Raw genomic sequence first — 26,900 nt, 5'->3', positions numbered from 1 at the left:
ACAGTAAAAAATATAGGCCTACTGTTGCTAAAGGCAAATTTTATTGGGGCTCTTTTATTGAATGTATAGACGGTTAAGTATTGTATTTCAAATAAGATTAAGGAAGTTCATTTCAAGATCTTGCATAAAATATACCCAGTGAATGATACTGTTGCAAAATATATGGATGTTGACAGTTCTTGCTCATTTTGTGGGAATGAGGATGAAACGCTGATCCATTTATTTTTCCAATGTGAAAAAACCCAAAACTTCTGGAATAGGTTATATCTTCACATTGGCAAGCACTTTGATTCTTCCAAATCCTTTCAATTAAAGGATATGATTTGTTACTATAAAGAAGATAAAGCTAGTACTTCAATCAGTTACATTGTTAATTTTTTTTATTTTGTTTGGGAAAAATTTTATTCACAAGCAAAAATTCTCTAAATCGCAGCCTACTTTTCCACATTTCTTAATCGAAATTCATACATTTCTGAAGTCTCTAAGATTAATTAAAAACAAGAAAAGTGACAGATTCTTGAAATATTATGATATTTTTAATACCACTGATGCATAAAGTTTCCTCTATGTATGTCTTTTATTTTTTATTTTTTTAAATTGTATTTATTATTTTTATTATATATATATATATATGTGTGTGTGTGTGTGTGAAGCTTTATATATACTTGATATAATTTGGTTCATGTCGAAGTTCTGAAGTTCTATGTGTTCTGTGCTTTATACCTGCTTGTTATTTGATACATATTCAATAAAAATAAATAAAAATAATAAAACATGCTTGACAACAGCAAAGCGACATATTTAATCCTTTTAATGATAGAAGAAAATTATTATTCCTTTTGGATACTCATTTATTGGGTACAACTGAATTACTATAAAATAATGTAGGCTAGATATTAATCATTCGCATTGTGCATTTTAAATCCGAACCCAGTTTGAAATATAAACGTACATAGAAATATCAGAAGTAATTTCCTTATAAATTAAACAGTGGATCCTGAAAGTGTTTGATGTTCTGCCCTATTGGTGAAAATCTGATATGGTTAAAAAATAATTATAATTATAAAAGGTCACAATATTTAGAATATAATAAAATTCTAGCATTTGCATGAAGCTCAATGGCAGATGGCTGTAAAGTCTTTAAGTTGCTCTTTTTATAGCAGTTCAGTCTCAGTGAAAGTAGGATATGTTTCAAATGCTGCCTACCATAATAAAATTAATAAGTTAATGGCAAGGCTTGCTCTATTTTGGACAGGTCGTCAAGTTTTTTATAGCTTCTTGTGCAGAGACACAAGAGCTTATTTTCAGTACTTTCTTCCTCTAGTGTTCTCTCTTTTCACCCACTGCTCATGTATTTGATTGCTTTTCACTGACTGCACATGGAAACCTAGATAATGTTGTTTAAACAGGTACCTGTAGTTAGAGGGTTACTTGTGAGCAGACAAAACAAAGGCCCATACAGTACTGATTACCAAAAGTGATGGTTTTAGAAATGCTGTTTTCATTTATAGGGTTTTTGGAGGTAACATAGTTATATTATTTTGGATGCATGGCAGTCTGACACCTACAGAACATTTTGTAACACTGTATTTTAGAGATTTTATTACATCAACAAATCCTGATAAATTTTGTTGCCATATCCACATGGTCATTTTTTGGGTGATGCTGAAGTGATCAATCACAAACCGAGGAGAGGCCTGATGGTACTGTATGTCCAGATCTGATATTTCAACAAAAAACAGGAGTGTATTTACAAGTATCTGTTAAGATATTACTTTGGTTAAGATTGACATTTTTTAATAAACATAGAGCCATTTGATTCACACACAAAAAGTTCTTTGAAAAATATTTTTAGCAAATTTCATATTTTCTGAACAAGATCGGTTTAACATTCAGTAAATACAGGCACTCAAAAATCATATATATATATATATATATTCAATCATCAGTGAAGGCACTGTGCTTGCTTCTTTTCAGCTTAGTGAAAACATGTAAAACATATCCAAGCTCACATTTCAGCACAAAATCAAAACAAAAAAAAGGTGAAAAAAATATCTATATTATTATTTTATTTATTTTTTTCATTTAAATAATATTTTCTCCCTTTTTTTGCTTTATGGTCATGATAAATTGAATTGATAAAATAAATTGAGGGGGCAATCATCATAAGTATAATGCCACACTACAAAAAAAAAAACGTCTTAAAATGGTCTTAATTTTCTTTAAACATAACATAATTTTAACTACATTTTTCTAAAAATCTGATATGTTGTTCCTTTGATCTCTTTTCAAATCATCTGAATCTATGTAACTTAGTAAAGGCTGTGTCTTTTGAATATTTTGAGCATGATAAGTTCAACACAAGAAAGACTTTGGGCATCTAGGCCGGATGGTGCACAGTTTCTCTCTCTAAACTGAGATTGAGCCTTCCCTAAAGTTGGTCTTTCCGATCAGAACGTTTAGCAGAGTTGCCTTTCCCTCTCTGCACTCTTTTTGCGCCTTTTTAATGATGTCATCAAGCTGCGACTCATCCTCTCGGCCAATCAGGTAACCTTTTCCGCCGTAACCATCAGCTACAATGTGATAATCTGCAAGGAAGAGAAGAAATGGAACAGCATGTGACGCAACACATCACTATGACTGATCGATATACAATATATATACTTACTTTTATTACTGTACTGCCGATTTAAAACATTGACATGACGTGTAGTGAACAACAATTTAAAGATTGCGCCTCACCTGAAAAGGCAAGACCACAGGCCACGTTGCTCCCCAGCATAGGCACTTGTTCTCTGGAGATCTGACTCCAGCACGCATCATTTCCTACCAGAGCAATCACTGGGGTCTGACATGAGATGACAAGGTAGTCATTAGAAGCTAATTGACAGCATACATTTTAACAGAATATATTCAAGTAACAACTAACAATATGCTTTTGAAACTTAGCACATTTCCAATTAACACCTAGATTTAAAGGGATAGTTCCCCCCAAAATGAGGGTACTGTCATCATTTACTCACCCCCCCCCCCCCCCCCCCCCCTATTATCCCTTCATTCATCTTATGATTTTTGTGCCTCCATTAAAAGTCCACCCAACAAAAATTTGCGAGCTTCAAAAAGTGGTTTAAGACATTGTAAACATAATCCATGTGAATCGATCAGTTAAATCCAACAATCACTTTATATGATGGACAGATTTAGGCTTTCATTCACATATAAACTTTGATCATGAGAGCTTCCACATGATCAAATGAGGTGAGCTTCACTGATCAATGTTTATGCATGAATAAAAAAAATATTCATAATTAAATATCAACTAAATAAAATCTGCTATTATCATTATATAAAGTAATACGTCTTTTCAGAAGACTTAGATTAAACCGCTCGATTCACATGGGTTTATTTTAGGATCTCTTTATGAATGTTTTGAAGCATCAAACTTTGGATGGAATCGACTTTCAATGGCAGGACAGAAATCTCTTCATTAAAAATATCTTCTTTTGTTTTTCAAATAGGATTTGGAACGGCATGACTGTATACTTTCGGGTGAACTTAGATTCTGATCTTGATGCTGTAAAAGTTATAATCAGTGTTTTAAGAGCTTGTTTGTTACCTTGTGGCGTGTGAAGGTATCAAATTCAGCCACGCTGTAGCCGAGAGAACCATCGCCGTAAACGATCCAAACCTGTAAACAAGATATTGGTTATGTTTACATGCACGATTATTATGGGACTGAACCTGCATTGTACATCAAAAAAAATGCTTTTAAGTTAAACTTTAAGATCTCACCTCAGACTCAGGTCGACAAAGTTTTGCTCCCAACGCAAACCCTCCTCCAACACCCAGAGTCCCAAAAGCCCCTGGTGCAAAGACAAGCCACAAGTCATGAGGACACCAAGACTATGAGTGCATTTGTCAGGTTTGGAAAAATAAAAAATAGAAGTGGAGAATATTATGGAATTAGATTTGTGCCAAAAAAGAGCTTTTCATGGAATTGACCCACATGTCATCCAAGATGTCCATGTCTTTTTTTTCTTCAGTCGAAAAGAAATTAAGGTTTTTGATGAAAACATTCCAGGATTTTCTCCATATAATGGACTTCAATGGGGTCCAAACGGTTCAAGGTCCAAATGAGAGTTTCAGTGTAAAGGGCTTTAAACGACACCAGACGATGAATAAGGGTCTTATCTAGCGAAACGATCGCTCATTTAATAAATAAATAAAAAAGTTTACGTTTTATAAGCACAAATGCTCGCCTTGCTCTAAATGAACGAATCTTTTTTCGAGTCATTTCGTTCGTTGAATGAACCTAATGACTCGAAAAACATTCGTTAATTTTGATGAACAGGAGAGTCACGAACGAGCATCACAGAACAGAGCAAGGCGAGCATTTGCGCTTGTAAAACTGAAACTTTTTTATTTATTTTTTAAATGGCCGATCGTTTCGCCAGAGAAGACTCTTATTCATCTTCTGGTGTCGTTTGAAGCCCTTTAAAGCTGCACTGAAACTCTCATTTGGACTTTGAACCGTTTGGTTTCCAATGAAGTCCATTATATGGAGAAAATCCTGGAATGTTTTCATAAAAACCTTAATTTCTTTTCGACTGAAGAAAGAAAGACATGGACATCTTGGATGACATGGGGGTGAGTAAATTATCAGCAAATGTGTTAACGATTTAACTTCAACTCACCGACAAAGATGGTAAAAACTAGCACTAACTAGTTTTTAATTTAAGATTATTGTCTAGATAATTACAGATCTCGAAATCTCCTAGAAAAGGCAGTATCTTTACAACTAAGTTCCTTTTAAGAAAGATATGGTTGAAGCGTTAAAAAAAGCTTGAGACAGCCTAAAGGGGTGGATTCATATGGATTCATCTTCCATTCATATGCATACGAATGCTGAAGACGTTAACATAGGGATCTTCTGTGATCTGTGTCTAACCTGGGTCCAGCCAGCGGAGTGGGCCTCGTGGTCTCATGATATATGCAGCGCTTCCGACAAAATCACCCCCATCAGCCACGATGATGCTGTCCTCAGCCAAGAGCTCATCCACACGGTGCAAAACATTCAAAGGGTTCAAATGCCTCTCTGTCTTCTCATCTGCTTTCGCTCTGAGGACAAAACATCATTTAAGATATGTGGATAGATAGCATCAAACAAGCCAAAAATATATGGTCACACCTTTTAATTAAAAGGAAGGAATACTGCAAATTGTTTTTAAATGTTTAACAGGTGTGTACAGTGTACAGTGGTGTTTGGCTATGTTGTGTAGGTCTGCCTCTTTTCCACCAAGCAAAGTGGAGCCCGTCGTGAACCACAGATCTGAAGAACGAGCGGTGACGTAATGTGTTGTTTATGAGCTGGAAACCACAGTTTCCACAGTCAATGTATCTAAGCACCAGTACAACGGCTGGAATAAGATCACCTGTTTGCTTTCTCTTTAACGTCATCTCCCTCTTTCAGTTTCTGAGGCCATTCTTCTGGACATCTGTGTCCCTTCAGGGCTTTCGACAGACGCAGGAGGAAGGAACCAGCATCGCCTGAATCGGTTGGGAGAGGAAACCTTGTTGCGTAACTCAAATATCAGTATATGTTATATATATATTTTAAGGTTGATTTTAGTGAATTGGTTCACTGATTAATTTAAGCCTCTACTTTCTATCAAAATATTTAGTTAAATGCTGCTGATTATCACTGTTTTTATATAATGTAAATATAACAATTATGTGTCTAGTTTTATTAGTGGCATTTAATGTAAATGTGTTGATTGTTGATGAATTATCAAAAAAAAAATTGTATTTTAATTAGGGCTGTCAAACGATTAATTGTGATTAATCGCATCCAAAATAAAAGTTTGTGTTTACATAATATATGTGTGAGCACTGTGTATAATTATTTCATATATATATAAATACACACACATGCTTGTATATATTTAAGAAATATATACTGTATATATATATATATATGATATGTAAATATAAATATTTTATATATAAATAATATTTTTTTATTAAATATACATGCATGTGTGTGTTTTTATATATATATACAGTATATATACAAAATAATTATACACAGTGCACCCACATAAATTATGTAAACACAAACTTTTATTTTGGATGCGATTAATCGCGATTAATCGTTTGACAGCCCTGATTTTAATATATACACTAGCATTTAAAAGTTTGGCGTTAATACGATTTTTTTTTTTAAAGAAAGAAATTAATACTTTTATCCGTCTTAAAAGTTGTCTATTTCTAAAAATGCAGTTCTTTAAAATGTTCTGTTCATCAAAGAATCTTGTTAAAAATGTATTACAGTTTGCCCCAAAATATTAAGAAATTTTCAACATTGATAATAATACGAAAAATTATACCGCAGCAAATTCTTCTTAAGAATCATGTGACACTGAAGTAAATGTAATCATGCTGAAAATTTAGCTTTGCATCACAGGAATAAATTACAATAATGTTTCACAATATTGCTGTTTTTACCATATTTTATGATAAAATAAATGCAGCCTTAAAGTGTTAGTTCACCCAAAAATGAAAAGTAAGTCATTAATGCTTCACCCTCATGTCGTTCTAAGCCCGTAAGATCTCCTGATCTAACCCACTGATGTCACATGATTATGTCTTTATTTCCTTCCTGGACAAGGACAGTATACCGTACACATTTTCAATGGAGGGACAGAAATCTCTCGGACTAAACTTAAAATATCCTAAACTGGTCTTACGGGCTTGGAACGACATGAGGGTGAGTCATTAATGACATAATTTTCGTTTTTGGGTGAACTAACCCTTTAAGAGCATAAGAGACTTTCAAAAACATTACACAATCTTACCGACTACAAACCTTTGAAAGGTAGTGTATAATAAAATGTATTGTTCACCTTGAATGGCCACTGTTGGCTTCCAGAACATGTCTGAGTTCTTTAGCAGCTGACTCTTGTCTCTGTTGACCGCGATGATTTTGCTCCGTCTGTTCAGCACTCTTCCATAACTCAGTCTGAAATCACACACCGTACCTATCCACCAAAACACACACATTCAGGAACAAGAACTATGCAAAACTCACTTTTTCACTTACCATCCATGAATTTACTTTTTAGAATTGAGCTATCTTTCCTACGCCTGGAAAAGTTTAACACAATTTTAAATTTCACTATAAATATTCCCAGACTTTCCAAAAACGTGCAAAGAAATGAACACAGCACAAATTCTGCACATATTCCAACTGTACAGAAGCTGGCGCTGTTTCCCACCTGCCAGCAGCACGAGATCAGCATCTTTTAAGGCATCTCTCCTGTTCTGTCTAATGTGCAGTGGACTGTTCTTTCCCAGCATCCCTCGGGACATTCCGCCCAGGAAGCAGGGAATGCCTAAAGATTCTAAGGCATTTCTGTGAGACACATTGTGACAAAAAATGGACTGAGTTATCGACAAGCACGATTTATGGGTGTTTTGATCAATAATGTATATAATTTGCTGTTGTTTTGGACTTGTTCTTACAAACCAAATGCATTTTCTTAGATCAACGTATTCCATACACACTGTTCTAATCAAAAGCTTACTAAATTGAAGTTTCTTAGAATCTTATCTCGGCATGAAATGAAAACTCATCCTAACATAAAACTTGTGGTTAAAAATGTATCCATTCACGTTTCAGTTTTTAAAGGGATTCTATGCAGTTTTTTTAGCTTATCTGAACAGCTTCAAAGTTATTGAAATGGTTATATGACTTCTTTCGGGTTGAATAGTGACCGTCTCGTTAAAGGAGTAGTTCACTTTTAAAAACACTTTGGCTGATAACTTACTCACCCCCATGTCCTCCAAGATGTGCATGGAATTCTTTCTTCAGTCGAAAAGAAATTTGAATTAGAAAAAGGTTTTTGATGAAAACATTCTAGGATTTTTCTCCATATAATGGACTTTAATGGGAACCAAACGGTTCAAGGTCCAAAAGACAGTTTCAATACAGCTTCAAAGTGCTTTAAACGATATCAGATGTAAATGAACAAATCTTTTTCGAGTCATTTGGTTCATTCAACAAACAAAATGATTCGTTCATTTTGATGAACAAGTTCAAACAGGAGTCACGAACGCGCAACACAGAACAGAGCAAAGTGTGCATTTGTGCTTATAAAACTTAAACCTTTTTATTTATTTTTGAAATGAGCGATCGTTTCGCTTGATAAGACCGTTATTCATCGTCTGGTGTTGTTTAAAGCCCTTTGAAGCTGCACTGAAACTCTCATTTTGACCATGAACCGTTTGGTTCCCATTGAAATCTATTATATGGAGAAAAATCCTTGAATGTTTTCATCAAAAACCTTAATTTCTTTTCGACTGAAGAAAGAAAGACATGGACATCCTGGATGACATGGGGGTGAGTAAATTATCAGCAAAAGTTTTTTTTTTAAAGTGAACTACACTTTTAAATACAAGTACAAGTACTCCACATCGACTCTAGGGGTCGCTGTTTGACAAAAACGGGATTCCTGCCTGGTGTCCCTTTAAACACATTTCTTTATTATTATATTTACATTTTATTTATAGTATTACCTTTTTAATTTAGGGTAGGGGTTGTGCTGAGACTGGTCAGAAGTTCAAACCCAGAAAGGCGGCCCCTGAACTGTTCAAAGAACACCCGAAGAGGAAGCTGAACTGTACCTGACATCATCTGCTGGTGTGGGGGGTAACGTTGCCTGACTGCCTAGCAGTATGACAGGTTTCTTGGCTCTGCTCACCAATTCCACACACCTTTGGACCTGCGAAGAGTAAAGGGTCAGTCAAGGGCCATTCCAGTGCAAAGTCATCTTATCTTATGTATTTGGAGCAAAAGTCAACATTTCAACATTTCTCCTTCAGCTTTGTGGTGTAGTTCATGTTATGTGCTTTATTGAGACTTGATGAGGATAAAGACATTATCATATAATTGATCAGTTGCATCTACAGAAATATGCCACAACCGTGTAGACGAGCTTTACCTCATCCTCTGTGGCTTGAGGGATATGAACAGGAAGTGGGGACCGATCACGCGTCTCCCAAGCTCCAGCAAACAAGTTTGTTAAATGATTCTTGAGATACCTAAAAGATAACAAATACGGTAATAATAATAAAAAGGTTATCAAACACTTCTAAATGTGTTCCACTTATCATGTACTAACAAGATCAGGTGTGAGAATAATTGTACTGGAATACTGCTAAACGTTTGTACCATGCAATGATTTTTCCCATCAGCCCTTTGGGAGTGTTTTTCGGGGCAAACTCCTTTTCCACCACATGGTAAGGGTACAGTGTGTCTATGGGGAACTCTATAAACACTGGGCCTGTCAAAGAAATCAAAGAAATAGAATTACACACTCACAGAATTACAAACAGGGCTCATTTACATATAATGAAATCATTTAAGAATGGAATTCACTTTGATTTAAATAAAATTAGAGAACTGGATTCACCAATAGAATCGTTATAGAAAATTGAATTCTGACATTAGATTAGAACTACACATTTAGGTAGCTATTTAGTTTTGAAACAATTCCAATGTCTTTGGAAACATCCTAAACTGTAAAATGATGTTAAAATGGCTTTACAGTTCGAATAATACAAGTTTTAAGTTTTATACAGTGGTAAACCTTACATTTCAGCCAATACACTACTGTTTAAAAAGACAAAAGATACAAGTCAAAATAATAAATGTATATATATATATATATATATATATATATTATTTTTTTTTCAAATGCATTGGTCTAAACAAAAGTGGCCGGCGGGCTAAATGATATTGCAAAATACAGTAAGCATCGTCAGTTATAAAAAAAGCAGAAATGCAGCCGTTTCCCTGGTTACCCAATACACAAAGCAGCGCAGCACTGCGCTTATAAACTACTTTATAGGCACTAATTAACTTCTCTGAAAAGTCAGTTCCATTCAGCAAAAGGAGACAAGATTACAGAGATGAGGGTATTTCAGCGCCGTTGTACCTGGTGTGCCAGATTGTGCGGCGGCCAAGGCTTTTCTCACAGTGGGAACGATTTCTCTCACAGTCCTCACTGACGCACAGAACTTACAGAGAGGCTTGAAGAGGGACATTTGGTCAATATCCTGGAGCGCACCTCTACCCTGTAATGAAACGGTCACACATTATATTAAATTAATGACAAAGAATAAAGAGTATGATGCAATGGCTGGGTTTCAGTCATGTGATTATGATGACGTGAGGAAAGTCCGTACTGTACTACTTTACACGCTATTTCAAGAGAAAGATATAAGCAAAAAAATCTAACATATGTTGGACGTGATCGTTACGTTATGAAGAGGAGCGATTTTTCAACTGAATTGAAATATTATCCTGCCAACGAGGCGGTAGATATCAGCAACTACCTCGTTTTATAGACATACTTTGACTTTACAAAGTTCGGAAATGTTACATGTTACACAAACATAGCCACTAGAGCCCGACCGATAAAGGATTTTGAAGGCCGATACAAATATTTTTGGGTTTTAAAATCCAATATTCCGATATATCGGCCGATATTTTTTTTTTATTAAATATTGTTGGATTTCACACACGTGTAAAAGAAAAGCTAACTTTTCTGCACAAGATACGTTTGATACTTTTTCTCTATGTCTAAATGTTCACTCCTCGCAAGTATAACTTACATTTTTTACAATGCAGGGACTGTAACTAGAGATATACTAGCTATAAATACAGTAATCATTACTTTATTTAGGCAGAAAAAGTTCATTGTGGTTTCCAAGCTCATTAATGTTAACGTTAGCGGTCTTACGCTATAGTAATAGTGGCATTAGCTAGCTTTATGGTTAGCTAGTCTATGAGCCATAATTTAGCAATAACATCATACTGCAAATTGTAAAACATACATTTTCAATGCAACATGCCAAGGAGAGATGATTGAAGCGTGTTTCATCCGTTTTTATTTTATTTTTTAAATATTCATTTATCGGCCATTATAATTGCCGATACCGATATTTTGGAAAATGCCTAATATTGGCCGATAATATCGGCCGGCCGATATATCGGGCTGGCTCTAATAGCCACTTAAGTTGAATTAACTCACCTTTGACGAAGTGATCACTAACGTTACACACACATGGGCATTTTCCCATTCGGCTCCTCCCGACCCCGTTTTTCATTTTTTCGCTCAATTTCTTGCATTTCCCCCCTTATAAACAACTTTTGGTACACGATAAAAGCTCCTTGTGGTTTGATCGATTCAAGTAACCATAAACGACGCAAAACACAGGCATTTTGAATATGTTACGGTGCTTTCTAAATACAGCAAATCACTTCCTGCCCTCCATTTGTATTTCGCGCCATGGCAACGCAGTGGAGTGACGTCATATGAAAGCAAGCTATTGACGCCCAACTTATATTTACAGGTGGAGCTAGGGAAGGTGGGGGGTTTCTGAAAGCACGCTGCAAACTACTACAGCGAACACTGACCAAGTATTTGAAAGTTTGAGCAACGAGCTCATTGGCTGCTGATGCAACAGGAACCAATCAGCTGTGTCCTGTAGAAAATTATGTGATTGCTATCATCCTGTGCCATCTAGAGTTATGACAGAACTTTGTATTTATCGTTATAGGTGTCAATATTGTTATCATTCTTGATGTGAACTGGCACACAGTATTTATGTCTGTGGCATCTGGGTTGTTCCATAAAATTGAAGTCAATGGTAATCAAACAGAGGACTTCAATCGTGCTCCTGGAGGGCCACTGTCCTGCAGAGTTTAGTTCCAAAAGCAATCCTATAGAGTTTGATGAGATGATTCAGGTGTGTTTGATTAGGGCTGCAACTAAACTCTGCAGGACCCGATTGAAGACCACTGTCATACAGATATGGACTGACATGAGGGTATGGAAATGATTTATGGGTGACTTTCCCTTTAACGATTTTTATAACCAAATCCTCGCTGTCATGGGTCAACGCTAGTTCCTTGAGAAGAATCATCCCTGAGTTGAGATAATAGAGTGCCGAAGTTACGACGTCACTCTGTGGGCCAAAACGCGGAAGTGAGTTAGCGTTTTAGCACTACCGGTTCCCTCGCTCTAAAGCCTATGGGATTTTTGAATGGGTTGTTGCTAAATCGCCTGAAATAAGGTCTGTGGTGAACAAAGCTTCTAAATATATTCACGTTTTTGATCTATGACATAAAACACACAGTTATAACCTGCTTATGGTTTTTTAAACTTTATTGTGTCTGATTGTTTTTTTTTAAATCTTTATATAGGCTTCAAAATGTATAAATTTCGGATTAACTTGTAAATATTATCTTGCTAGACAAAACGTGTAAGGGTCACAACTCTTTGTTAAACACAGATCTTATTTTTTGCGATTTTCCAAAAGTCTATGGGGAAAATGCATTGCTTTTCGACCAAGGAAACCCATGCGCCGCTAGCTGCCAAGTTGTCCTACATCACTTCGGGACTCTATATCTAATGTTTAAACAAGACACAGAAAGAAGCATGAAGAAAAGATAACCAGAGCAAAGAGCAAATACGCAGGTGACACGCGCGTGTACGTGACTCTTATCCTAGAAGGCACTTCCTGACCTGCAGGAGAGTAGCAGCAGCACCACCAATCAGAAGCAGCGGTGATTCGGCCATCTGAGCGTTCTTCACCGCGGTCACTGTGTTCGTCAGGCCCGGCCCCGCCGTCACCGCAGCCACACCGACAGTGCCTAAACAGCAAAACAAGAAGATTTTCAGCTTCTTTTACAGCTGTGATCTGTCCGCTTCTGTCTATGAGCAGTCTCACCAGAAAGTCTTGCTACAGCATCGGCTGCAAACACAGCTGTGGCCTCATGGCGGGTGTCGACGATGCGGATGCCCAGTTTCTCGCAGGCCACCAGGATGGGCGAGATGTGTCCTCCCACCAATGTGAAGACGAATTTGATCCCATGAGCCCGCAAAACTTCTGCCACGCTCTCTCCTCCATGTCGAGGGCTCTGTCTCTCTGTCTTAGAGTGATGAACAATAAAAGTAGTCAGTTCTTTTCTGAAAAGAAATTATATAACGGATTACCAGAATAGAAACTCGCAAAAATGTAGGGCGGACTAGGTTCTGTGCAATGGTTGTTGATAGGATGTCGAGATGTGGGGGCGTTGCATTCAAAAATGAAGGAAGATGAACGCAAGCTTGCAGGGGTGGAGTTTAAACAGACTAAATAAAATAGGTCACCAGAGAGAAGTCTGTCATTTTCACTGGAAGATCCAGATATAATTGATTATACATTAAAAAGAAAAAGAAACATATGCCTAAATTCCCCATAAGATCTATAACATGCATAGAGAAGATCTCTCTACATGCTTAAAAGTAAAAGGTTATCATGATACATGGAAACATGGAAATAAAAGTTTCTATATAGTGGTAAAAGGTTCTTCAGGTTATTAAAATATTATTCACACTTAAAGGAGTAGTTCACTTTAAAAAAAAAAAAAAAAAACTTATGCTGATAATTTACTCACCCCCATGTCATCCAAGATGTCCATGTCTTTCTTTCTTCAGTCGAATAGAAATTAAGAAAACATTCCAGCATTTTTCTCCATATAATGGACTTTTTTGGTAACCAAACGGTTCAAAGTCCAAAAGACAGTTTCAGTGCAAACTGTTCAAAGGGCTTTAAACGATTGCAGACGATGAATATGGGTCTCATCAAGCGAATCGATCGCTCATTAAAAAAATAAATAACAAAGTTTAAGTTTTATAAGCTCAAATGGTCACCTTGCTCTGTTCTATGATGCGCGTTCGTGACTCTCCTGTTCGAACTCGTTCATCAAAATGAACGAATCTTTTCCCGAGTCAATTCGTTCATTTCGTTCGTTAAATGAACCAAATGACACGAAAAAAAATTTGTTCATTTTGCAAAAAATTTGCATTATATGGAGACAAATCCCGGAATGTTTTCATCAAAAACCTTAATTTACTTTCGACTGAAGAAAGAATGACATGGATATCTTGGATAACATGGGGGTGAGTAAATTATCAGCAAAAGTATTTTTTTTTTTATGTGAACTACTCCTTTAAGAACTGTTCACCTGAAAGGTTCAAAGGTTCATAGATAGATAGATCGATAGATCGATAGATCGATAGATCGATAGATAGATAGATAGATAGATAGATAGATAGATAGATAGATAGATAGATAGATAGATAGATTGTTCATACCTTATGGAATAGCTGGTAAAATAAGCCCAATTTATAAGATACTAGAATCACACCCCCAAGGGCAGCAGTCAGAGAGCAGCCCAAAACCACGGAAATGTCCATCGCTATAGTGGATTCGTTGGTGGTTTACGACCTAATGTCCACCTGCCAGTTAGAGACCTGCCCTGCAAAACAAATGAAAGAACAAGCCGCTTACAATGTCGTGCGCTACGAAAATGACTTTTACCGTGCAGTTACTGGACAAAGGGCAAGATTATGGTCATCAGATTCAGCACGCTGTCATGTCTGATCTTGGCAATGCCTTGTTAAGGTTAAACAACACTGTACCTGCCAGCTCTTACTCCACTTCGCCAGGTGTTGCTAAAGTCAATGAACGCAGTTGCACTGAATGGACCGAGTGAGAGAGAGAGGTACGCAATAGGCGGGACAACTGCTCCGCTGTTTGAGTAATTGTCTCTGCTTGGCCCATTCAGCGCTCTACGTTCATCCGTTTGAGAATAGCAGTCTGTGCCGTAACATGATTGACAGCGCAGTCATCCAATAGAAAGCTGAAACGTACCTCCGTCATCTGTACGACCACCAGGAAACTCGTGGCTGGTGTTGTTTTGTTTATTATTTTATTTCTTAATTGTGTTTTGTTGTAATTAAGCAGGCATAACATGTATTTTGTAATTTATTTAAATTGATCACAATCAATGCAGGTGACACCGTAAGACATTGAAATGCCCTTTACTCTAAAAGTGTTTGAACAAAATAACTTCTGAACTTTGACAGGAGCATCACCTTTAGCCTATGTCCTGCAGGTTACACATTCGTACGTATCTGTAACTGTAATAATAAAACATAAAACAAAACGCTCTTCCAGAATCTTTTTTTATTTTTTTGTAAACTTCTGAAATGTCAGCAAAACTTCTACTTTTACCTTATCAATAAAAAGATATATTTGTTAGTCTGAAATGAGTTTATTATGGCATATTAAGTGTAGCATGTAATTGTGAATGTACTGTATGTTATGTGTATGATCAGTGAGCTAGTACACAAGAAATATTAAAGTTAGTAGTAATAATATAAAGTGCTTGTTTTATTACACTTTAGCAATTTGCATCTGTAGATTACAAGACATATCATTAAATGCTGTTTTCCTCACATCACTTACATATACCAAATGCTTTTGAAAGTTTTCACAGAGGGATTTGTTTATTTAACATTCGCTTAATTTATACTTTTTATTCCAAAATACATGGTGATTTATTGTTTTTAATTTTTGTTGACAGTATTTTCTGATGTATGGAGTGATAAAAAGAGACCAAAATCATCTTTGTAAAAACCTTAAACTCTAATATGGCAACAAAATGAAACAATAACTTTAAACACCTGGTTTTATCCAATGTTTAGATTTCTGCTCAGGAAATGAATGCAAATTAGCACATAATTAAATAATACATCATTCACATATTTAAACATAACATTTCAGAAAACCTCCAATGCAAAACATTTTTTTCAATACACTCTGATAAAGCAAAAGGGGAGTGATGTACTATTACAAAATGTTCACCGTTTTGTCTTGCCTCAATATGTTCAGATCTGCTGTTTTGATGGAAGTTAGTCTGAGATACATTGTAAAACTGCAGGTGTGTTTCAAAGAAGGGTGCAAAACAGTTGTGTAGATACTTCGACTGTCTTGCTATATTCTGGATTTTCAGCAAAATTGATTGTTTCCGCAGCTTTGAGTTCCTCAAAAACAACAATCTGAAGATAGAAAAAGATTGACATGTATTACATTTCATAGATTTAAAGATTTTATTATTGCTGCATGCACAATACATTTTCTAGAATCAGTTTATGGCTTCACAGTGATATTTGCCTACATATTTACACACAGCCAGTCACCTCATTATCTCCACTCTTGAGCCAGGGACCGGGGAGATAGAGGGCTTTCTGAGGACCAACAGCCCAGTTGCGTCCAAGATTTTGCCCGTTCACAAAAACCACTCCTTTACTCCAATTCTGCCAACAGCACAGAACAACATGATTTGTGTTGTCTTCAATGGTCTAAGGCTGCGAGGAAACATGTCAGACAACGATAAAAGTGAAATGAAACTGTAGACTCACTGGCAGCTTCACAAAAGTATCTGTGGGCTGATCCACTACCAGGGTTCCCCTGAAAAACGCAGGGTAGGTGGGCTTCTGACCGACTGGCATCCATTTCAGTGACTGCAGTCTAATAAAAATTGAGAGATTCAGTTTCGACGTATGAATAATGTCTGTGTATGTAAGCCCTGTGTTTTTTCTCATTCTTTGCAAAGTCTTACTAATGTCTCACTGCATTTCTGAGCACTCTCTCTTGTTTCCCTTGTCATGAGCCGCGTTTTCTCCGAAATTGCCCTAAACAATTTGTCCTAGGAACTTTTTTGCCAATAATTGACACTAGCAAGACTTTGCAAAGAGCGAGAGAAAACACAGGGCTTATTGGTTAATGACACACTGGTGGATGTAATCACACAATAATGAGTCCAGGCAAAGGTTTATGGGAAATGTAGTTCATGATGAAGTGGCCTCCGGCTGGCAGACGTGACGGTTATTTAGCCTGATCATTTCTTATTCATAATTAGAAAATATCAAGCTAAAGGCTCCTCAAATTTTTGTAAGAAAGCATTTGTCTACTCAAAACTATAGATAACTGTCAAATAATTAATAAGTTGTAGGCAAAGAAGAAATCAAAATAAATGATGACCTTCATTTCAGATGTAGCAATTATATCTTCAGGAAGGACCTATGGTTAGAGATGGTACCAGTTTTTCTTATCCCATGTTAAACTTACCCATTTTAGTATTAGACTATTATGGAAGCTATATTATTATTATGGAAACTATTATGTGTGCGCAATGGAATAAAAATGTAAAAAATTTGACTTTTTAAAGGTGCCATCTGGCACATAAAATCAAATCATATTCCATATTCCATAACAGAAGGGGGCAGTATACCTCCAGAAAGTGAGTTGTGCTGCGTTGTTGACGCCTGTCTCAAAAACAAGCTGGTGCATTTCAACGATATGGGAAAATAAAAGCCTGGGCTATTATTTTATGTGTTCATATTACACTTAGTTTGAATTAATTTGACAGACAGCATTCGCTAGCGCCATTCAGAGCTGCCAACTCTCACGAATTCACCATGAGATGCACGCAATTGACACTTTTAGCAAGCAGGTTAGTTAAGCTCTCAGATTCTGTCAATATTATTACGCAATTCAAAGAATAAATACCGTTTTGGCGCTTGTACATGTTACACCACAGATCCCTAGCGCACGTGAACCGATCATCTCTACTAGCTAATGGAAAAACAACATGAACACTGTTGAAAGATACCGTATGCTACAACTTACCAAAATGTATTCCTCATGCATATTGTCGACCAATCATTTTTTTGAACTCTTCCCTGAACTGAAATGTAGTAGTGGGCTGTATTTCCACACGACTGACATCAGGTTCAAGTACACACACAAGCCTCGCGAGTTATTCGCCCGTTGCACGCCCGCATACCGCCTCCCATGGCCGAAATTGGTATTACGACACCTGCCGGGCCGGGGCTAGTAATTTAGCATGCAAATTTAGGTTTATATCTCGGCAGCACTATAACTTGTCCGTTTTTTTAATGACATCATTGCACTTATGATGCGTGTAGCTCATTTTTGGGATATTTTTACCTCAATTATTACATATGGCACCTTTAACGTAATTCCCGAGTTAGTAATGGACATTTTTTACCTCAGAATTATGAAATAAAAAGTTGTTTTTTTTTTATCACGTGGCAGAAACAACGATCCATACACTTAAGACACAATATAGAAGCAAATACTCAGAATTAACCTGTTTATGAAACTGGTTTTCATATCCAAACAGTACATGGAGAACTTTTTTAGTGGAACATCGTTCAGAGTTATATCTCCAATAAGCCCTGTATGGATGAAAACAATAATGAATGGCATGTTATGGTCACTACACCCCTTATCATATCTATTACAGTACTGTGTGACTTACAACTATACAATGTCAATATTTGTATTTTATGTTTTTAATCAATCTTATCACACCTTTGTGCTGGTTGTCCAGGGCTGGACCATAGTTCACTCGCCCACAGTTCTCAACAAGCAAACTCAAAGTCCTCTCACTCTGCAAAAATGTAATTAGTGCAAGATTAATACATTCAGGAAAAATATTGATATAAGTCAAGGAAGGAAAATGAGGCATCATATTTACCTTACTGTGAGATATTTTCACTTTCTGAGTTCTATAGTCCAAAGCACCAATCAGTTCTCTGTCAATAAACACCTTCAAAATAGATTAGAATTAATTCAAATTCAACTCTCTCTCTCTGATTTTGATTGAAGGCCAAAATAGATGAGAAAAGATCTTACCAGAGCTCTGTCATGAACATGGTTCCTTGAGTTGAGTTCTCCACCTGAATAAATGTCAGTCTGATAGAGTGTGTACCCATAGGACTGACCATTGTTGTGGTTTGCTGGAAGGCTCTCCATGCTGACAGGATCATCAGCTCGGAAGTGCTATTGGACAAATAGTGTTTAGTCATTTTTGGGAACATTCCTTGCCAAATATGTTCTCCTCTTTCTATTTTTTTCCTACAACATGAAACAGCATATGCAAAAACACATTTCCTAGTGGAACAGTATATATAATGGTGGGCCTAAAACAATGTAAACTGGGTCAGTTTTGATGAAATGGAAGCTCAACTGCTCAAATGCGCTAGCCTGACTTCGTCATACTCCTTTTCTAATAATGAATGAACCAAAAAATGTTGTGGGCGGAGTTCGGGCTGGCATCCAGGCTACAAATGCGCATGCTTGATGTGCAAAAACCAATGAGGTTTGTGCTCACGTACCAAGTAAGTATAGTACATTGATCAATGTTTATGTGAATCTGTTCATAATATAAAGTTTCTCTTCAAAAGACTTGGTTCTTCTTAACTCAACAACAAAAAAAAGAACTAGGAAGGTTGTGCATAATATATTTATATTTAGCTTAATTATAATAAATGTGTTTTTTTGACTTAAAATGTTTTTTTTTCTATTAAGGTCTATTTATGTCTCAATTTAACAGTACAAAATCCTAACGCGTTGTCTAAACACAAACCATTTATGTTCTGTAAAAAATTCTTACATCCAGAGGGTGGCAGTATAGTGCGAGCCAACTGCCATCTTGCCCGAACTTAATTTGATTGTGTTCAATCTGCTTAAATAAATGTACAATTTAAGTTTACTTAATCTGTCTGTTTTGGATTACATGATTGATTTGTCTTGCATTAACTGTAACTGGGCGGTGCTTCTTAGTTCCCAGCATGCTTTGCAAATGGTTGAATTAAGAGAGAATAAATGTTAAAAATAAGTGTTATTTTATGTTTGTTTGTATTTTTGAGATAGTGTGTAATTGTGCTCGATGTTAAATTACATTGGAATTATTAGAACCATTTCAATTACAGTGGGTTACCATTGTGGAGAAGAGTGAAGTGGATTAAATTATTTTCAAGTGTTTTGGTTGAAGGAGCACGTAAATCTTTGCATTTAAGATGCTAATATGTGCTAATGCTAGCAAATAGCTAGCTACTGTATGGTCTATCAATTTAAATTATGTGTCACTAAAATAAATGATATATTAATGGATGAATGAATATGAAAAATACCTGAATCATGTCAGGAAGCCTTTAAAAATTCACGTTGAGACTACTTAAATTGGGTCGCTTACAATTACTTAATTCCATGATGTCTAAGTTACTTGAACAAATGATGTTTGTTTAACGTAACCCAGTTATGTGGAACCTGTTGATGAAAAAAATAAATTAAAGCCAACAATCTTTTTGAGTGTTTTGAAGCTTGAAAATTGCTTTGGTTATGTGAATTTCCAATGGAGGGACAAAAAATATGAGACAATATTTAAAAAATGCATTTGTGTTTTCCGAAGATGAACGAAAGTCCTGTGGGTTTGGGACATGAGGGTGGGTAAATGATGATAGAATTTTATTTTTGGGGGGTAAACTTTCCCTTTCAGGGAAGTTGTTCTTACTGTTTCTGCACACTGAAGGCTTTCCCAAAGAGAAATGTAATGAGAAACCACCACCGGCTCATATGCTCTTCTGCTCTGCACAGCTGGCGGCTCTGGTATCGGCTCCTCTGTCAGAGATAGAGACAGACCGAGATTAAGAGACAAGCAGAGAGGGAGAGATTCAGCTCCAGAAATACATTTTTATAGTATTATTATACAGATTATGTATTCAGGGCCCACAGTGTAGAAACGTACTGTTGTAGGTGCTCAGCAGGTTTCTCAAGAGATGATACTTGGTTGTATAATCACCGCTTTCAGTCAATGGAGCATCATAATCTAAAAGAGACTATGTTTAAAGGTGCCATATACAATAATTGAGGTAACAATATACGAAAAATGAGCTACACGCATCAAAAGAATAAGAAGAAATAAGTGCAAAGATGTCATTAAAAAACTGACAAGTTATAGTGCTGCCGAGATATTAACCTGAATTAGCATGCTAAATTACTAGCCCCGGCCCGGCAGGTATCGTAATACCAGTTCCGGCCATGGGAGGCGGTATGCGGACGGGCAACGTTAGCACCAGCCAAACTGCAATACGCGAGTGAGTCGCGCTCGCGCCGGCTTGTGTGTGTGTGTGTGTGTGTGTGTGTGTGTGTGTGTGTGTGTGTGTGTATGTGTACTTGAACCTGATGTCAGTCGTGTGGAAATACAGCCCACTACTACATTTCAGTTCAGGGAAGAGTTCAAAAAATGATTGGTCGACATTATGCATGAGGAATACATTTTGGTAAGTTGTAGCATACTGTATCTTTCAACAGAGTTCATGTTCTTTTTCCAGCTAGTAGAGACGATCGGTTCACGTGCGCTAGGGATCTGTAGTGTAACATGTACAAGCGCCAAAACGGTATTTATTCTTTGAATTGCGTAATATAATTGACAGAATCTGAGAGCTTAACTAACCTGCTTGCTAAGTGTCAATTGCGTGTGTCTCACGGTGAATTCACGGCGCTAGCTTGATCAACATCAGCGAATGCTGTCTGTCAAATTAATTCACTAACAATAAAAGTGTAATATGAACAAAACGAATACCATAAACTTCAAATAATTGCCCAAGCTTTTATTTTCCCATACTGTCGAAATGCACCAGCTTGTTTTTGAGATCTATGAGGCGGTCTTCATCATTTAGTGTTGAGATTCATAGTGTTTAGTTTAGTTCACTCTAGTATTTAGTTCATTGAGTCTGATCTCTAAAAATTTCCAAATGTTCCACGTGAAACTGCGGTCTTCCAACCTTTTACTATCATGTCAAATGATTTGAATAACATGCGCGATGGTAGGAGCACAAGTCATTTTTTGGAGGTATACTGCCCCCATCTGTTATGGAATATGGAGTAGGATTTGATTTATTATGGTAGATGGCACCTTTAAGTGCCAATTACTTTAAAAACACAGTTACAATACCCTTCGAAAGTTTGGGGACAGTGAGATTTTTTTATACTTTTGAAAGAAGTCTCTTCTGATCACCAAGGCTACATTTATTTGATCAAAAATACAGCTACCCTATCTCATTTGGTAAAAACAGTGATACTGTGAAATATTATCATTTTAAAATATTTGATGGCAAAGCTGAATTTATAACAACATTACTGCAGTCTTCAGTGTCACATGATCCTTCAGTAGTCATTATAATATGCTGATTTGGTGCTCAAAAAACATTTCTTATTATCAACATTGAAAACAGTTGTGCTGCTTTAAATGGATAGTTCCCCCAAAAATGTTGTCATCATTTACTCAAGGGCTGGGAAACGATTAAAGGGTTAAAATATGCATTATAATTGTCCCCATGGTCATGAATATTAAAACTACAGAACCGTAGCTGCTCGTCTGTGGTTTGTAGGTGCCAAAGTCAACTGCGCCGTTCATGAATCCAAAGTTGGTTCCTCCATGAAACATGTAAAAGTTGATGGAGATGCCACGATCCAGAAGCTCTCGCACTATAGAGATCATTTCTGTCATAAAGCAGACGAAAAAGTAAGTTTACAGTAGATAAAAGGCAGTGCTTATTCTAGGTGGTTCTATATACCTTGCGCAGTGAAAACATGATGAGGCTCTCCCCAGACATCAAACCACCCGGACCAATACTCCATCACCATCAGCGGCTTCTTCGGCTGCAGCACAGGAAATGCTCTCAGACATGTTCAGATCACTTTTGTGATGCCTATGTTGTGGGTTAGTTTTATAAACTGTTGCTCCACAATTAATCTAGTATTTTATATAATCATGTACTATTTGTAGGTATTTCATTGTTCATTAAGCCATATTTCTTTATCATACGTCATCATGAAGTATAGGAGGTTTCGCTTCGGCTGTAAGAATTATAGCAGATTTAAATGCAGATACGGCCATTTTAACAAAGTAAATTAATGAATACAAGTCAAAAAGTGAAAACGTTTTAAAATACTGACCTGCATTTCTGCTAAATTCTGAACATCACCATTTGTCAATCTCTGCAGGTTCACTGTCTGTAAGACTTTTAGAAGAAATGACAACAATTCAATTTAATCCGTGGAAGAGGAACTTTACTTACCCTACAACACTGTTGAAAGTTTAGGGTCAGTAAAATTGACATATATAGGGCTGTCAAACGATTAATCGCATCCAAAATAAAAGTTTGTGTTTACATAATATATGTGGGATGCACTGTGTATAATTATTTTATATATATACAAATACTTGTATATATTTAAGAAATATTTTCATGTATATACTGTACATAGATTATTAATTTATATTATATATAAATATAAATATTTTATATATAAATAATATTTTTTTTCTTAAATATACATGCATGTGTATGTATTTATATATATACAAAATAATTATACACAGTGCACCCACATATATTATGTAAACACATACTTTTATTTTGATTATGAATATCACATACATTATTAAAAACCAGTGAGAACACTAAATTAACTAATGGACATATAAGCGTTACCTCCATCCACCCTTCCGCATTTTAATCCTTCATGGTTATCTGATGTCATAAGAAACTCAGAGATTCCCCGGGACACTAGCGCCTGTTGAATTTCAAAACAAACTGTGTGTACAACCGAAATGGATTATCATATTGCAGAGTAAAAGATAATGGTTTCATTTCATTCCATACCTCTTTGATGAACGGCAGGTATTGCTCATCCTTCGCATATGAACCATATTCATTCTCTACTTGAACAGCAATAATAGGGCCTCCATTCTTAAACTGCAGAGCAACAAAGGCAGGTTCAATACAATAATTAACAATAACGGTACATTTATTTGATAATTTTCACCCAAAAAAAGGAATAAAAGGCACCTGGAGGGGTGTGATTCTCGGAATCAGATTATCAAAGTACGAGTTCACGGCACTTGTGAAACCAGAGTAGGTCGTTCTCAGTTTCATTTTCTTATCTTGCAGCAGCCAGCTAATTAAAACAAGGTAAAAAATAAATGAAAAGTATTACTGACACAAACCTGTGATATTAAACCTCTGGTGCAGTTCTTTTTTTTTTTATCTTTTTTTCAAAATTTTGCACTAGTACGAAACTTGGTAAAGGTTTTGGCACTTGCTGTGTGAACACACACACACACACACACACACAAAAGTAAGGTGTGTTTGACAAATACTGTATATGACATATTTCAAATATGGTGGTATTTATAAAATATTTTATATTTCAACTTGATTTTTTTAAAATCTTTTTTCACTTCAGCAATAATCTGCCAAACTTAAGTCTGTGCTCCAAAGCATTAAAGATTTATGACTGTTTAGTTGAAAATGTTCAGGTCCATGCTCACAAAGTGAATAAATAGATTATAACCACTGCATACATATAATTTAGTATCATAAATTCCCCTTAAAATACAAAATATTATCGAACTAAACATATCATATCTTTTCATTGAAAAAAAATAAATAATTCTGTCATTTTTGACAAGCACGAGAACAGTACCGAAAGACTAAAGCAAACAAGAAAAGATGAACACACATTCACCACACACACATAAATAATAATTATTTATTTCATTATAACTCAGGTGATGCACTAACCTTGGTAAACCGCCCAGATCCCACTCGGCACATATATATGGCCCTGGACGCAGAATCACCCAGAGGCCTAATTCCCCAGCGAGACGAATGTACTCCCTTTAAACAAGCAAGAGTTTGATCAACTGATGAGTACACTGGTGAAAACATGCTGAGGCTGTTGTTCATACATGACTTCGGGATGGGTACAGTGAGGTACAGGTTTGGTGGTATGGTTAGGTTTAAGGGTGGATTAAGATGTAAGGGAAGGATCAACAGTGCAATTATAGAATATTAATGTAAAATGTAAAAAAAAAGTACAATGTAAAAAATATTGTGCACAAGAAGTGCATTGAGGCAAACTATTAATCTAAAAGTAGGTTCACAGTAGTTAAAAACACTTGATATAAAGTAGGAACCCCCCCCCCCTTTTTTCAAAAAAAAGAAAAAGAAACATCACTTACTCCATATCCAGCTGCTCCTGAAACAGAAAAACTCCTCTTTCTGGTTCATGCAGATTCCATGGCACATACCTGACAGACAGAACGAATAAGACTCATCAAGATGATTTTGAGAGGATAAATAAACTGTGCTTGAACCCCTGTCGTGGTCTTACGTGGTGAGAGTATTGAGACCACAGGCCTTCAGTTTCAGCAGCCGGTCTCTCCAGTGTGCCCTGTGGACCCGGAAGTAATGAATGGAGCCTCCCAGGATCAGAAATGGTGCTCCCCCTAAAGTGAAGTGGGTGGAGTCTGCCCTGAGTCCCTCTCTTTCTGACATTCTCTAAAAAAGAACAAGATTTAAAAAAAATTACAGAATATTTTATATAAAATACACTACTTATGTGTACCTGTGTGGAAAACAACAATATTTTGGTGCATTTACTGCATTTTGACCCTAATATAAAAAAAAAAATGTAGGGCTGTGCAAAAAATAATTGCGATTAATCGCATCCAAAATAAAAGTCTGTGTTTACATAATATATTTGTGTGTGCTGTATATAATTATTTTGTATATATAAATACCTATGCATGCATGTATATATTTAAGAATTATTTGCACTTAAATTCTGTATATATATATATATATATATATATAGAGAGAGATACATAATCTATATTATATGAATAACACATTTTCTTAAATATATAAATGCATATGTGTGTATATATACAAAATAATCATATACAGAACACACAAATATATTATGTAAACACAGACTTTTATTTTGGATGCGATTAATTGCAATTAATTTTTGCACAGCCCTAAAAAATGGTAAACAGCAATATTGACTCTTTTCTAAAAGCACATTCTCCCTGTTTGTTGCTATAAAGTTTGTCCCCTCTGTTCAATAAGAGATATAAGTAGTAGTAGTAGTAGTAGTAGTAGTAGTAGTAGTAGTAGTGGTGGTGGTAGTAGTAGTAGTAGTAGTAGTGGTGGTGGTAGTAGTAGTCCCTTGTAAAAAAAGTGTTTAATTGTGCACTGGAATTGCTTAAGTGTCTAAACTGGAACTGCATAATTTCAGTTACAAATTCATTTCAATACATGACACAAGTTTCCATAGAAATGTTTTTTTTAATTTATAAAGTATATTTTATGATTAATATTTGCCAGTGCATTCGGCTCAGTTTAACACTAAGACAACAGAAGTAATAATGAAATTACACATGCACTTAAGTTTAACTGATTGGATTTATTATAAATTTCAACTACGATACATTTTGTAAATAACATGCAAATAAGCGTCTGAAACATTGCGTTTAATTTATATGATTTTAAAGCATATTATTTCTCTAATAAGTACTCTTTTAAAATGTTTCCTTTTAAATAGGGTTAGTACTAGTAATGTTATTAGAGCACTGAGCAATGAGCCTTTAATTAAAACACATAAAAACAAATGACATATTAGCAAAACTAGGAGTCTTACCTTAAATTGAAAAAAAAAAAACACACAACGCAATTGCACTGGCTGTTATTGGGAGAGGAGCAGAAATCAAAGCTGTGGCCACTGTACCAGCTGGAGCAAAGGGAAATCAATGAAGCAATGTCCAGAATGCACTGATACAAAGAGAACAATGCAAGCTTTGTTTCCAGGACAAACACAGGTTCAACGTTCAATGTCACATCATTTGTCACGTGTTGCATTATAGTCAAATGGTTTTCCTCTAGGTTATCGCCTACAATGCAACAATACCAACAACATGTTAAAAACGAATAAATTATATATATATATATATATATATATATATATATATATATATATAAAATCAGTATATGATAATGTCCGTGTCTGTATGTAATGTATGTGTTTTATACATACACTCATCAAGTGTTCTCATTCAATAGCCAGATTGCCTGAGGATAAAACATTCATCTCTGTCTCACTGTATTGCTTCTCAGGGTCCAGTAACGCTTCCCTGATGGCAGCATTGACAATAGGCTGTGTCCAGGATGATAAAAAAGGGTGCAAAAAATTAAAAATCCAGTGACAAATAGAGGAATTTAGCCCTAATTTGAAGCTTTTTGCAGAGGTGTAAGGGGACAAGACTGTTAAAAGCAAAGCTAATC

At 35.9% G+C, this 26,900-nt stretch overlaps 2 protein-coding genes across 2 annotated transcripts; both read right to left on the bottom strand.

Moving 5' to 3' along the window:
- Window positions 1-1,775: 1,775 nt before the first annotated feature.
- On the bottom strand, window positions 1,776-14,667 carry hacl2 (2-hydroxyacyl-CoA lyase 2). Its single transcript, XM_039647622.2, has 16 exons — window positions 14,532-14,667; window positions 14,205-14,368; window positions 12,796-12,997; window positions 12,591-12,718; window positions 9,996-10,134; window positions 9,230-9,341; window positions 9,000-9,099; window positions 8,683-8,780; window positions 7,275-7,411; window positions 6,903-7,037; window positions 5,433-5,547; window positions 4,949-5,118; window positions 3,793-3,863; window positions 3,617-3,688; window positions 2,743-2,848; window positions 1,776-2,588 (listed from the first exon to the last, which is right to left on the bottom strand). Exons 2-16 carry the CDS (start codon window positions 14,304-14,306, stop codon window positions 2,410-2,412), a joined length of 1,866 nt encoding a protein of 621 aa, XP_039503556.2. The 5' UTR covers window positions 14,307-14,368; window positions 14,532-14,667; the 3' UTR covers window positions 1,776-2,409.
- A 597-nt stretch (window positions 14,668-15,264) lies between these two features.
- Window positions 15,265-26,372, bottom strand: glb1l2 (galactosidase beta 1 like 2). The gene is made up of 19 exons (XM_039647641.2): window positions 26,260-26,372; window positions 24,949-25,115; window positions 24,797-24,865; window positions 24,357-24,452; window positions 23,622-23,730; window positions 23,436-23,528; window positions 23,265-23,346; window positions 22,726-22,790; window positions 22,344-22,428; window positions 22,132-22,269; window positions 20,513-20,593; window positions 20,279-20,385; window positions 18,619-18,765; window positions 18,461-18,532; window positions 18,295-18,373; window positions 18,071-18,158; window positions 16,317-16,425; window positions 16,095-16,211; window positions 15,265-15,953 (listed from the first exon to the last, which is right to left on the bottom strand). The coding sequence occupies exons 2-19, from the start codon at window positions 25,110-25,112 to the stop codon at window positions 15,843-15,845; spliced, it is 1,812 nt and encodes a 603-aa protein (XP_039503575.1). The 5' UTR covers window positions 25,113-25,115; window positions 26,260-26,372; the 3' UTR covers window positions 15,265-15,842.
- Window positions 26,373-26,900: the final 528 nt, after the last annotated feature.

This window comes from Pimephales promelas, chromosome 10, assembly GCF_988280905.1.
Source record: "Pimephales promelas chromosome 10, fPimPro1.hap1.1, whole genome shotgun sequence".
In the NCBI taxonomy this organism is placed as follows: Eukaryota; Metazoa; Chordata; class Actinopteri; order Cypriniformes; family Leuciscidae; genus Pimephales; species Pimephales promelas.
Note: the sequence above shows the minus strand (reverse complement) of the source record. Positions and strands in the feature narration are given on the sequence as shown.

Bases quoted from the DNA above. Each gene is read 5' to 3' on its own strand.
- glb1l2 (XM_039647641.2), bottom strand. From the start codon at position 25,112: ATGTCAGAAAGAGAGGGACTCAGGGCAGACTCCACCCACTTCACTTTA. The intron at 20,386-20,512 runs GTACGTTTCTAC...TATCTCTGACAG, and splicing joins CCTGCTGAGCACCTACAACA to AGGAGCCGATACCAGAGCCG. The intron at 15,954-16,094 runs GTGACTGGCTGT...TTCTATCTTCAG, and splicing joins TCAAGAGTGGAGATAATGAG to ATTGTTGTTTTTGAGGAACT.
- hacl2 (XM_039647622.2), bottom strand. From the start codon at position 14,306: ATGGACATTTCCGTGGTTTTGGGCTGCTCTCTGACTGCTGCCCTTGGG. The intron at 5,119-5,432 runs GTGATCTTATTC...TTTTGTCCTCAG, and splicing joins GTTAAAGAGAAAGCAAACAG to AGCGAAAGCAGATGAGAAGA. The intron at 2,849-3,616 runs GTAACAAACAAG...ATCTCATGTCAG, and splicing joins ATACCTTCACACGCCACAAG to ACCCCAGTGATTGCTCTGGT.